The 14071-nt window shown below is 38.5% G+C and overlaps 1 protein-coding gene across 4 annotated transcripts in view; it reads right to left on the bottom strand.

Moving 5' to 3' along the window:
• The window catches only part of LRCH1 (leucine rich repeats and calponin homology domain containing 1), a 203888-nt gene that overhangs the window by 89267 nt on the left and 100550 nt on the right, over positions 1–14071 (bottom strand). For all 4 annotated transcript variants that reach the window (XM_003811412.7, XM_003811411.6, XM_008963823.6 and 1 more), the window contains exon 2: positions 13327–13471. In XM_003811412.7, the coding sequence (XP_003811460.4) occupies positions 13327–13471 (145 nt within the window). The remainder of the gene's footprint in view (positions 1–13326; positions 13472–14071) is intronic.

Below are 14071 nucleotides of genomic sequence, written 5' to 3'. Positions count from 1 at the left end.
AAGTCATTAACCATCACAAAACTATTAAGGAAATGACACAGGCCTGAATCTAAAGAGTGACAGAGAAAGCTGGGCAGGTTTCACAGGTTTCACTCTGGGCTTATCCAATACTGAGTCTCAGCAAGGGAAAGGAGCTAGCAAGGATCCAGTCATTGTTGATTTGAATATTACTGTCTGTGCTTGGCACTCGACCTACAGTAAACAGCAATTATTTTACTTTAGCCTAGTAAGTTTCCTTTTCACAGGATACCTCACCTAATTTTGTTTTTATGCTCTTTTATGAATACCCTGTTTGCTTCTCATCAAAGTTAGAGTAACTTTTTGCTGTTTTGCATATGACACCTGACTCTTGTCTTTATATGCACACAGCAATGAACAATATCCATAGAGAACCATTTCCTTTTTCCTGCTTGTTCCATTCTGAAAAATCCACCATGGCAAAATGTCTCACCCTGGTTCCCCCTAATGACTGAGTGCTTCCCCTTCATTGCCTGCCCTTCCCCTACATTCCACCATCATTAATTACACGTCTAAGACAATGAGCAACAACAACAACAACAAAAGCTTTGCTTTCAGTTGCCTGGTGACAGTCTGGTCAACTGTAATTTTATGCTATAAAGCTAAAATCAAATAGAGACTATCTTTACACTTAAATGTAAAGCTAAAAAATAACATTTGACATTAATTTTTAGGACAGAGATTTATTATTATCTTATATATTTATATTATAGGTGCCTAATTACATAATGTATATTAAATCTGGGAGCCTAAGTTTAAATCTAACTTTGAAAGCAGTTATGCTAACTACAACCTGACTGTGGCAATCATTTGAAGACTTAAAATGTTTTCAGACTAGAAAAACAGAATCATCATTTGAATTGAATCTGAAACAAGTCTTGAAAGCTACACCAATCAATTTCACACTCCAAACACATAAAAGCCATGTGTTGAGAAGGTAAAAGATTAACTTTAGAAAAGAGAACTGCGAGAAGAGCAAGAAAACAAAAACAGAGTGTCTAAAGCAAGTCTGAATTCAGGCAAATTTCTGCAACAGTCATTTATTTCACTGTGCATTTTCCTATGCATACCTGCACCATATTTGACCTCTTGCAACTGAACTGGTTTCCCACAATAATAGTCTATCTCCTCGTGAGTATAAATAAACCACTGCTTAAAATATTCATATATATATATTCCCCCCAACGGTCAGCAACCAATGTAAGCTACCAATGTCTACACTTAGATTTCAAAGGGCAGTTTTGATAACTAGCTCTATCTTAATTATTTTCTCTCCTTTCTTCTAAGAGTTCTTCAATTCCAAAAGATCAAGGCCTATTTTGTGCTCTAAAAACCACTGCTTTAAATTTCCTCTCTTTTAAAATGGAATTGAATGCTCAAAATCAATTGAGCTTTCAAAATAAGTGAACTGTGGATGTTCAAAGAGGACTCAATATCTAATACCAGCCAAAATATTAATTTTGCAAACACTTTTAGAGGCAACAATGTAGATGTGGGCTTTTAAGTATTAAGACTTGTAGCGGCCTAAGCTCTGGGTCTTGAAAAATACCATTGTGCAGATCATTGCTCCTGGCACACAGGAAATTATCACTAAATGACTAGGAAAGATACACGGGCAGTGGAGATAATTCTCCCACTTTTTGGAGCTATGTGCCAGGTGAAATCAACCCTAGTTTCCTACTATCAGGAAGGTATTCCTACTTTGCTTCTCTTCCATACCACCTACCACAGCCTAGAAAACATACATTTTCAAGCGATTCTCCTGCCTCAACCTCCTGAATAGCTGGGATTACAGGTGCACACCACCACGCCCAGCTAATTTTTGCATTTTTAGTAGAGACGGGGTTTTACCATGTTGATCAGGCTGGTCTCAAACTCCTGACCTCGTGATCCACCTGCCTCAACTCCCAAAGTGCTGGGATTACAGGCATGAGCCACGGCGCCTGGCCAAAAATATATATTTTTTACTTTAACATCTTTCCCCCTTAAAAAAGTAAAGGGATACTGATACTGACTTAGGTGAGCACAGTCTACTGAGATCAATTTTTACCTAGGGACATTAAGGTAATAAAAATATTCATAATAAAAATTAAGATGCCTGCATATTGCCATTTACCACTTGAAGACGCGTTCCTCTCCATTTATTTCTAGAAATGTTTGAATGTGGAACATGCATGGATATTAGTGTACGTACATCCTTTTTTCCTACTCATCCCTCCAAGGAAATGAATCTTCAGAGAGCTTCTATTGTATAACTTGACAACTACTAATAACTAGATTCTTCTTTAGTGTTCTAACATTTTTACACAGAGTAAAATTTTGCCAAAAATTTTACTCTTTGCCAAAAATACTAAAAAATCCACTTACTTTACTCAAATACTAGCTCTTTTGACACTTTGCTTCTTAACCCATATTTCAATTTGCATGATGACACAGCATGCCACAAAACTTAATTCAACAAGTCAACAAATATTTCTTGGCTAATATATATAAGGGACTGTGTTGGCACTAAGACGATTATTTTATTTATATTCACAACCATCTTGTAACATAAGTACTAAGACCTCCCACTTTTCAGACACAAAAACTGACATTCAGAGAATTTAAATAATTCATTATAAGTTGCCTGGCTAGTGAGTGCCTCTGTGTTCAGGTTTGAAACCGGGTGGGTCAGGCTTTAGATCAAATTCTGTGATCTCCCCTCTACACAGTGCAGCCTTTTCTCATTTCCTCTGGAATAAAACGTATAGGTAAACCAGGAAAACAGTGGAAGGAGGGCACAGAATTCCAAGCACGAGGCAAGGAGATACTGAACTAGTAGTTAATGATTGATTTATGTAAAAATGAATGGAGGAAAGGGGTCAAAGATAATTTCTGAGATTCTGACCTGGGGTGCTGGAGAAAAACAGTAGGAGCATGAACAGAAACAAGGATCGAAGATACACTAATTTGGAAAAGAAGAAAATGGGCTTAGTCTAGAACATACTGGAATTTGAGGGTCACTAGGACATCTAAGAGGAACTGAATATTAGGGAACCAGGGAAATAAGGGCTAGTGCTCAACTGAGTCAAAGGGATAAAGAACATATTTGAGACACAAGAGGCATAAGGTCTTGGAGAGAAGATTGAAGACCAAAGCTTTAGGGAACTCTAGCACTAAGTTGCAGGAAGAGAAAGAATATCCAGATACGGCAATAGAGAAGAAAAAGGAAGAAGTAGAAAAGTGACCAGGAAAGCATGTGACCAAAGACAACAAAGGAAGGCGCTATCGTGTCAAATACTGAAAAGAAGTCGATTATTTTCTACACCTGCTGAGTTCCTGCTCTGTCCAAGAACCTATTCTAAGCTCAGAGAAAATACGAAATGTGTGTAAATCCTAAGACTTTATGTCTAACAAGACTAGCCAACTTCTCTCTAAGCTGGTATCACCTACATCCTACCTGGACATTGATCATATATATATACATTTTTTTTTTTGAGACGGCCGATCATGTATTTTTAAAGTGCTGTGGCAGCAGATATTTCCTTCTGGGATTCTAAAAATCTAAGTTAAAAAAACTTATTGACTCCTAGGCCAGGCGCGGTGGCTCATGCCTGTAATCCCAGCACTTTGGGAGGCCGAGGTGAGTGGATCACGAAGTCAGGAGATCGAGACCATCCTGGCCAACACAGTGAAACCCTGTCTCTACTAAAAAAAATACAAAAAATTAGCCGGGCGTGGTGGCGGGCGCCTGTAGTCCCAGCTACTAGGGAGGCCGAGGCAGGAGAATGGTGTGAACCAAGGAGGCAGAGCTTGCAGTGAGCAGAGATCGCGCCACTGCACTCCAGCCTGTCTCAAAAAAAAAAAAAAAAAAAAAAGTGACTCCTAAGGAATACAGAAAGTGAGACTTCCTTTACCGATCTTATCATGCAAGGTGGAATGAAAGGACTCCAGGCTGGTCCTAAGAATTCTGTAAACAACTGCTTGCAGATTTTTGGCACCGTGGTCAAATGTTCAAAGGTTGCCTCTGCTGAAAATCCCAGGCTGTTCTCTCCTACTGGTACTGAGGTCACAAGGGTCTGGTTCTGGGACTAATTTACTTGAGGGGCCACAACTCATAACAGTTTACTTAAATTCCCTGAAGATCACCCATTCAAATTATTGATTGAACAAAAGTAAATGAACTGCCCTAAAACACTAGCTACTGCTTCAGCCCACCCCTCACAGCCACCCACACACAAACAAGCTTTCCCAGTTCTTAGGACACACGATCTGAAAGGAAACATTTCACCATCCCCACTGAATATCACTGCTGATATTCTTTTCATTCTTTTTGGTTTTTTGCTACCTACAGACCTGTTCCAATAGTTCATGAAGGTGCACAATTCTTGTATGTGGTGATATAAATCTGAAGTATTTGGGCTGGGCGCAGTGGCTCACGCTTACAGTCCTAGCACTTTGGGAGACTGAGAGGGGCGGATCATCTGGGGTCAGGAATTCGAGACCAGCCTGGCCAACATGGTGAAACCCTGTCTCAAATAAAAATACAAAAATTAGCCGGGCATGGTGGCGGGAGCCTGTAATCCCAGCTACTCGGGAGGCTGAGGCAGGAGAATCGCTTGAACCCAAGAAGCGGAGGCTGCAGTGAGCTAAGATCATGCCACTGCACTCCAGCTTGGGTGACAGAACAAGACTCAACAAGTCTCAATAAATAAATAAATAAATAAATAAATCTGAAGTATTTGGAGTATCAGAAAAAAAATTGTGAACAATTTTGCAACAGGCAAAAAGAGTACCAGGTGCCTTGTCTAATGTACCTTTCCAGGTTATCTCTGCCTGCAGACCTGCAGATGCAAAATGTGTTACAATGGAGGAAATGTGAAACCCCAAATTAAAATGTTAAATTTGCTGTACTTACTATAACCCTGCATACCAGACTTAGAAAACATATATTGTTTTCAAGCGTATGTGGAATATTTACAAAATTAACTATGCATAGCAAAACTTGACCAAATCAATGAATCTATTTCAAACAGATAATATTCTCTGACACAATATAACTAAATTAAAAGTAAACTTTTAAAGATAACTTTAAAAACTGTTCTATAAATATTTAGCCCAGGTGTGGTGGCTCACGCCTGTAATCCAAGCACTTCGGGAGTCTGAGGTAGGTGGATCACTTGTGTCCAGGAGTTTGAGACCAGCCTAGGCCACAGAGCGAGACTCCATCTCTACAAAAAAATTTAAAAATTAGCTGGGCATGGTGGTGCATGCCTGTAGTCCCAGCTACTGCGGAGGCTAAGGTGGGAGGATAGCTTAAGCCTTGGAAGTCAAGGCTGTGGTGAGCCGTAATCGCACCACTGCACTCCGGCCTGAGTGATGGAGCAAGACCCTGCCCATCACCAAAAATGAAAATAAAAAGAAATTTAACACTCACAAGCCACAGAAGTAATAATGGAAAGTAGAAAAGCCTGGGAGTGATTAACAACCACTGCATAGCAGAACTTTTAGGAGTCAGCTAAAGCACTATGCACAGGGAAATTGTGGACTTAAATGCTCCTGTAAGAAAAGAAAAAATCACTGGTAATCAATGAGCAAAATATCCAAAATCAAAAGCCAAGTTAAAAAAAAGTTATTAAAACACACCATCTTCCATAACAGTGGATAAAGAAAAAGAATGCACAAATTTATAGTATCAGAAATAACAATGGGAACCAATTATAGCTACAGTAGAAATTTTAAAAATACAAAGGCCTTCCTTGTGTAAATACTGATGTTGTTCCCTTGGAAAATCCCTAACAACTATTTTCACAATTATGAAACTGTCTTAAGGGGCATGAAATGCAATAGAGATCATGTTCAACAAGGTAACAGAGGTGAAAGTGCTTAGTGACCTATAAAATGTCAAAGAAATATATCTCATTCATTTCTCTTAATTATGAAATAGTGTAGCCTAGGGATAAACCACTTTCCTATTTCCTATCCAAAGTTAAGGGTTGTTGAAGGGCTCAGATCTGATGGTGTGATGGTTAATCTTAAATCCTATTTAGCTATTAAGAAGTAGTGGTGGCTAGGCATGGTGGCTCACATCTGTAATTCTAACACCTTGGGAGGCCAAGGCGGGCAGATCACTTGAGCCCAGGAGCTCGAAACCAGCCTGGACAACATGGCAAAATTCCATCTCTACCAAAAAAAAAAAAAAAAAAAATTAGCTGGGCATGGTGGCGCACGTCTGTAGTCCCAGCTACTAGTGAGGCTGAAATGGAAGGGTCACCTGAGCCCAGGGAGGTCAAGGCTGCAGTAAGCTGTGATCACACCACTGCACTCTAGCCTGAGCAATAGAGCAAGACCCTGCCTCAAATAAAAAAAAAAAAAAAAAGAAAAGAAAAGAAAAGAAAAAGTAAAAATGAAAGAAGAAAGAAAGAAAAAAAGTGGTGGTGGTGATGATCCCCAAAATCCACACCTTTCATATATGTATGTTTAAAAAAAAAAAAATCTCTCTTTTTCTCTACAGCACTTGTTATAGAACTTAGTAAAGTGCAGTGTTCTTAGAGGATATATAGTAAGTTGATTATTGATGAAATGGCAATGTTTCACAGTGCTTTTTATCTGTCTCATTAGACAAATAAATGCAATTTGGAACTTGTTCATTTGGGGCTGGCAGAATAAACTTTGACAATATATATATTATAAACAAAATAATATATACAACAAAAAAATATATACAATTGAATTAGGAGTGGGTATTTACCTCAGTTCCAGAGCACTAACCTGCTGCACAAAGATCTTAACAACTCTATTAAGATCAGAAACAGAACTGAAAACAAAACCAACACATTCTGACACTACTGTAGTTATCAAAGTCATAATATCCCTTTTGTGTCTGTTCTTTTTTTCAATACACACTGATCCAAAACAACAGCTATGATCAGGTGATATGTAATAATGGGAAAATCCTCTTTGGAAGTTATGCCAAATATGAACTATCCTAAAAGGAATTCAATCTGATAAGAAATAGCCAATCATTCACTCATTCACACTTTATAAAGCCTGTCAGCTACCAATGGCAATGGACATAATTTTACAGGCACAATAATTTATAAACACATTAATAATTTTAGGGACCATTGGCTACGGGTTCCACCTTGAAAATAGATGCCCAGTGAGCACTAGAAAAGGCAAAGCGTAAACTCCACATGGTTGGCCGTGCATATGCACTGGATGACTCCAATGGCCTCTTCCAACTCTGCTATCCTGTGAAAAATATTTTCAAATTTTAAGTCAGTTCACTTTCAAACTCCAGTTCAGTTCACTGTGTTTTTGGTGTCTTTCTGCTGATCTGTCATTTCACAAAACAAAACCTGGCTACCAAAGACCAGCTCGAAAATATATACATTAATATACACACTAAAGTGTTCTCATTTTCTCTTTGAATGGGGTAAGATCTTCATGAAAGAATGTGGGATACACATTTTTATCGAATTGAACACAACTCCTCCTCCTTTCCAGTTTAGGAAGACATCATCAATTCTTTCATTTTTTAAGAGAGAAGAAACACTAGCCTACAATTGAGACTTTCTTTAGAACTGTCAGTGCAAGGAGAGAAGACATTTCTTCTACAAGTAAGAAGAAATGTAGGTAAATTTAATTTTTAGTTCACAACAAAAAAAGTATAAAGTCTGTGTTTTCTAAGGCAACCCTAGCATGCAAGACGCTTGTCCCAATCCAAGATGACTTCTCAGTGTGACTCCCAGAGGAATGTGGGGATACGGGTTATAGGACCATCAGGAAGCTGGCTCTTTCTGCACATTGTTCAGCAGCCAAAAAGAATGCCAGGCTGCAGAGAAAGCAGCCAAAACAGATTCCTTTTATGGTGTGATAACATTTTGTTCAAGAGACCGCCCTGTTCTTTACAGGCAATGCTTCAGAACCCACTCCTAGTAGGTTGGGAGAGGTTGGGGCTTCTAATGAATAAACCAGGCCTAGCTGAGTGTATTTCACCCTAGAAAAGTAAAAGCACTCACCACGACTTCTGGAAGCAATATGATCAAATACTATACAGAACTTTCATTTCTTGGCAGCCGCTAACGCTGAAATGAGACTTTTTAACCAAGGTCCCTATTCTTAGATTCACAACACTCCTACTATTGCCAAGAGTTTTGCTAGTCTGGGTTATTTTATTTTCCTACGGTACATTTTCTTCATGAGGCTCATCAACAACAAACTCTCCAGCATCTTAAAATAGATTTTAAACTTTGTGAGGCTTTCCTGTGTAACTCAGGTTCAAAGTGTTGGTTCCTCTATAGGAACAAATCTTGCTTAATCATTTTTATTGTTCTTGGCCACATGTCTTGGATTAAGACACTTTATAACAGGAAAAGACACAGTGGCACATATACTAAACTAACATAACCTTTTGTTGTGAACGCCAAGAGGCAAAGATTAAAAGCCCAAATCCTTCAAACACAGGCTACATAAACAGCAGTAAATTAATATTTTCCACAAACATAACATTTCTGTCATGTGAGAAAATGTGAAAAATATGTAAGTGTTTTTAACTGCACTTCACAGTAAGGATTTTTTTCATGTGCTAATTAAATTTATCTCTAATTTAGGACTAGAGGTTGTTGGCAACAAGCAGCCTTTTGACATTTAAAGACAACATATCAGCCAAGAAGCTGGTTAGGCAGTGACATATCACCACCACCGCCACCATCATAGTCATCATCATTATCATCACCATCACTATCACCATCACTATCAAATATTTATGGCTGTTTACTCAGCTGAAATACACCATATACCCCAGAGGGTGTAATCAGTTTTGAATGTTTCCCATGAATTCAAAGTAGCTTCATATGGCATCTTCCTACTTTGGAATATACAAAATTAGTAATTTCTACATGAAATTTATTGAGAGAAGAAAAAAATCTAAATACAGTGAGGTCACATTGATTTTAAGTACAGACAGACAAAATCTGTGAAAATTTGAAAACCAGCTTCTTGGCACTATTTGATCTAACAAGTCTTTCTTTTCAATTAATAGAAATAAGAGGAAAATTTCTAAGTGCTACAGAAAAGAAAGTATTTTAGGGTACTTGTTTATAAAATCAGATATACTTGCCTATTTGTTAAAGCTCTTTCAGATCATACTATACTTGATATCATCTACCTTAAGTGTGAGCTCAAAAGCAATTTACAGTTTCTTTAATTTTAAGAAATTCACACCGACTTCCCCATACATCAAAATTAATGATAATGTCCTGCATTGATTATATACTTCTATCTTGGATATCTAAGTTTTTTCTTTGGCATACTATCCCATTTATAACTACTGAAGAAAAAACACTAGATTAGCTCTTCTACAAAGTGGTGTGTTTGCAGCATCCTAAGTCTCTGTGTCCTTTTCAAGTGAGGGGATTGGCAGTCTCTCCCCAAAGGTCAAAAGTCAATGAAGTCCACTACGACCCTTCACCATACCCAACAAAATATATATTTTATTTTGCTAACTTAATAATATCCAGGAGGAGCAGAAAAGACGTGAAAAGGCCACCATGGCTAACCCTGGTTGTTGTGGAGGAGACATCACGTTGTCATCACACACCAGCATGATATTCTGAGTCCCTCCTGCTTACCAGGCTTAGGGATGGCTGGGAGTGGGGTGGTAGTTTGTGGACAGGAAGAACTCACACAGACAACACTATCATGTGGATGATACTACTCAACATCTGAGAAGACTTCAAAAGAATTTTATTAGATGCCACTGGTATTTTCTAGATACAATTACATATTTGGAAGTAAACAAATGTGACAGTCACTGTTTCACAGATACTAATACATCTTTTAGGCAAAAGCTATATTGCATTCAACATCAAATCTGATAAATATCTCAATTTCAAGGGTCCAATTCCTAGAAGACATGTTTCAACTATACCCAGTAATAAAATAGGAATTAAAGGCCTTGTAATTGAATAACACAAGAGGACCAGCTTTCTGATTACTTTAAAGATTACTCTCATTAATATTTTTATTTTATTTTATTTCTTTCTTTCTTTATTTTGAGACAGGGTCTTGTTCTGTTGCCCAGGCTGGAATGCAGTAGCACAATCACGGCTCACCGCAGCTTCAACCTCCCAGACCCTCTCACCTCAGCCTCCCAAGTAGCTGGGCCTACAGGTGCACGCCACCACGCCCGGCTACTTTTTGTATTTTTTTTTTTCAGTAGAGACAGGGTTTCAACATGTTGCCCAGGCTGGTCACGAACTCCTGGGCTCAAGGGATCTGCCTGCCTCGGCCTCCCAAAGTGCTGGGATTACAGGCGTGAGCCACCACGCCCAGCCATCTATTTTATGTTATACATTTATACTCATGTAAAAAATTTTATAGGAGGTTTTGAAAATAATTATATATGTATATATAGTATCTGGCTTTCAACAACTTTAGAGGATAGCTATCTTTATACAATACCTCTGTGAGATAAGCTTTTCCTCAAATTTTCTCTATTTGTCAAATTCCTTCAAAGAGCACATGATTCAGTATGGGAGAATAGGTCTCAAACATGGTAATATTAAAAGTAGGAGAAGTGGGCAAAGAAAAACAGAACAAAAACAGAATGACCCATGTAAGTGGGAGAAAACAGATGCAACCAGGAAGCTAAAAATTACAGACTGTAAACCATATTTGAAGAGTTAGATGCTTAACAGCCTCTTCCTATATTCTTTTTCCTTTCCATTACCCAGGAATTCATCACAAAACTGTTTATAACATACCACATGGTCCTCTTCAGCCATGATCCGTTTCAATGAATTCTCAGTCTTTGCCTTAAAACATCCTCAGATCCATACTGCAATATATTCTTCCTATCCATCTGAAGACAGCAATAATCTATTCTCAACTAGGTGTGACATGGAAACCATCACACCAAAACCATTTTACTAATGTTCTAAAAATATAATATACATTTTAAGATGACATTATTTAGTGTGATTAGCATTTTAAAATCCCTATCATTGTAAAAGTAAAATGTTATCTATACCCAAAAGCTTCTCAATGAACACGGACTAAATACAACAATGCAAAGTTAAATATATAGACTGACTGCATCCAGGACTACCAGCAGTGAAAATGTCCCAGCAGGACAGGAGTAGCTAAGTAAACAGACCAACTACACATGCTTTCCCCTGTATATGTTGGAATTTGAGTACAGATGTCTTAGGAGATACTGACCCAAATTCTATAGACACTTATGCTTGCTGCACCAGGAAATTCCAAGGTTATTAACACCCCACTATGGCAGAAACAGTAAGAAAATTCAAAATGGTCAGATAAGTTAGAAATCTGCAAAAGTGAAGATTAGATATATGAGCCTCCAGACGATCCTAACAGTAACCTACACCTTATTTACCAAAAAGAAGTTAAGGCTACTTAAAAACCTGCTAGGATTTTTTTCAACCCTGACAATAAAAAAACAAAAAAAAACCAAATACACTTGGCCGGACGCAGTGGCTCACGCCTGTAATCCCAACACTTTGGGAGGCCGAGGCGGGTGGACCACGAGGTCAGGAGATCGAGACCATCCTGGCTAACATGGTGAAACCCCGCCTCTACTAAAAATACAAAAAATTAGCCGGGCGTGGTGGCGGGCGCCTGTAGTCTCAGCTACTCAGTAGGCTGAGGCAGTAGAACGGCGTGAACCCGGGAGGCGGAGCTTGCAGTAAGCCGAGATCGCGCCACTGCACTCCAGCCTGGGCAACAGAGCAAGACTCCGTCTCAAAAAAAAAACAAAAAACAAAACAAAAAAAACAAAACAAACATTAGCAGGCCTGGTGGCCGGCGCCTGTAGTCCCAGCTACTTGGGAGGCTGAGGCAGGAGAATGGTGTGAACCCGGGAGGCGGAGCTTGCAGTGAGCTGAGATGGCGCCACTGCACTCCAGCCTGGGTGACAGAGTGAGACTGCATATCAAAAAAAAAAAAAAAAGCACTTCTACAGAAATGCAACTTAAACTCTTTTTTTTTTTTTTTGACATGGAGTTTCGCTTTTGTCACCCAGGCTGGAGTGCAATGGCGCTATCTCGGCTCACCGCAACCTCTGCCTCCCGGGTTCAAGCGATTCTCCTGCCTCAGCTTCGTGAGTAGCTGGGATTATAGGCATGCGCCACCACGCCCAGCTAATTCTGTATTTTTAGTAGAGACGGGGGTTCCACCGTGTTGGCCAGGCTGGTCTCGAACTCCTGACAGGCGATCCATCCGCCTCGGCCTCCAAAGTGCTGGGATTACAGGCCTGAGCCACCACACCCGGCCAGAAACTCATTTTTGACTGCAAGGAAAACAAGACAAAACCAGTAATTTTCAGTAGCCAACTAAATCAAAACTAAAATCAAAACTAAAAAACCACTGACATTATACCTGGTTCATTGAACTTTCTGAACTTTGATGTTGGGTATATCTGTTATTCAACACAAGTCTTGCTCCCCTTTGCACACTAACATGATGCAATGACATGAGTAAAGGCTACATTCAGGCTTGCAATTGGGGATCTTGTATTCACCGTAAAGATATATTTGATGAAACAGTTTCCCTTTCTCTCCTGACATCCCAGATATGGGGAAAGGATTTAGAATTTGACCAGAGAACCTAGCTGCAAAGTCTAAAACCAAGGCCTTAAAATAACTGATTTTCTTAATATCAGAGCTACTCAGGGGCATTAATATATGATATTATGTTGTGCATAATCAATCAATGCACATTACTAAACCATGCTCAGCAAACACTGACCTAAGTTAGCGGGATGTAAAGATAGATAGCAAACTTTGTATCTGGCTAGAGTTGTTCAGTGCTCCTCAACTTTCTTAAGAAGGCTTAAAGTGAATGGGCTCAATTAGTACTAGGTAGCAAAGCCCAATGTTACCAATAATTGCCAAAGATCACCCAGGCTTTCTCGTTTTTTTTTTTTGCTCCTTGTTTGTCCTGACAACCAAACTCTTTTTCACTTCCTTTATACTTCCTCCTCCAAAATCTACATGAATACTTGAAGACAACATAACTACAACCTTACAAATGCCAATTAGACAAAGAGAACAAATGATATAATATAAATCATTTTAAAAAAAAAAAACCTTGTCTTATTCACATTCAGGGAAGTCTAGCACCAAGGACAGTATTAACAACATTACAAATTTATTAGAAAAGTTATTACTTAAAACATCTGTGTGTGATCTACATCAAAGAAAAATCAAGAATTGCAAAAAGGGGAAAAAATGGATAGAAATGAAAGCATAAGTTTTTTATTTCTTTCATTGAATTTGATTACAACTTTTATGTTTAACCTACCTCAAGTTCAGGTAAGTCAGCATCTGCAGATTAACGATGGCCTCAGGAATGACTCTGATACAGTTGTGATACAGATTAAGAATTTCCAGTGATACAAAATGGCACAATTCCATTGGAACTTCAACCAGTCTGTTTTTAGATAAGTCTATAAGAAAAGGAGAGAATATTTTCTCAACAAAATTTGAACAAAATCAATACACTTTTATTAACCACAAACACTGTTTTTCTTAACATTATACATTTTGACCAACATTATCATTTTTTTTTTGCACCTCTGTTACTACAGCACTGTGATTTCTATTTCCTTTTTCTATTTCCTTGCCAAATTCTGGGACATGTGGTATTTGGAAAAGCAAAAATACCACTAAAACTTTTTAGCTCTCTAAAGAACTTTTTACTGTAACTAAAAATTATTTCCAACTCATTCTACCAGACAAGTATGCAAAATGCTATCCTTTAACGTATCTGAATACATATATATTTACCAAAATTATTAATTCAATTTTTTTTTTTTTTTTGAGACAGGATCTCACTTGGTTGCCTATACCAGACTGCAGTGGCACGATTTCAGCTCACTGCAATCTCAACCTCCCAGGCTCAGGTGTTCCTTCTACCTCAGCCTCTCGAGTAGCTGGGTCTACTACAGGCATGCACCACCATGCCTGGCTAATTTTTGTAGGAACATGTCTTTTACATCCTTTACAAATGAACCCATAACAGACAATAACCAAGTACTTTACTCACT

Source organism: Pan paniscus, chromosome 14 (assembly GCF_029289425.2).
Source record: "Pan paniscus chromosome 14, NHGRI_mPanPan1-v2.0_pri, whole genome shotgun sequence".
Lineage (NCBI taxonomy): Eukaryota > Metazoa > Chordata > Mammalia > Primates > Hominidae > Pan > Pan paniscus.
This window is presented reverse-complemented; position numbering and strand designations above follow the sequence as displayed.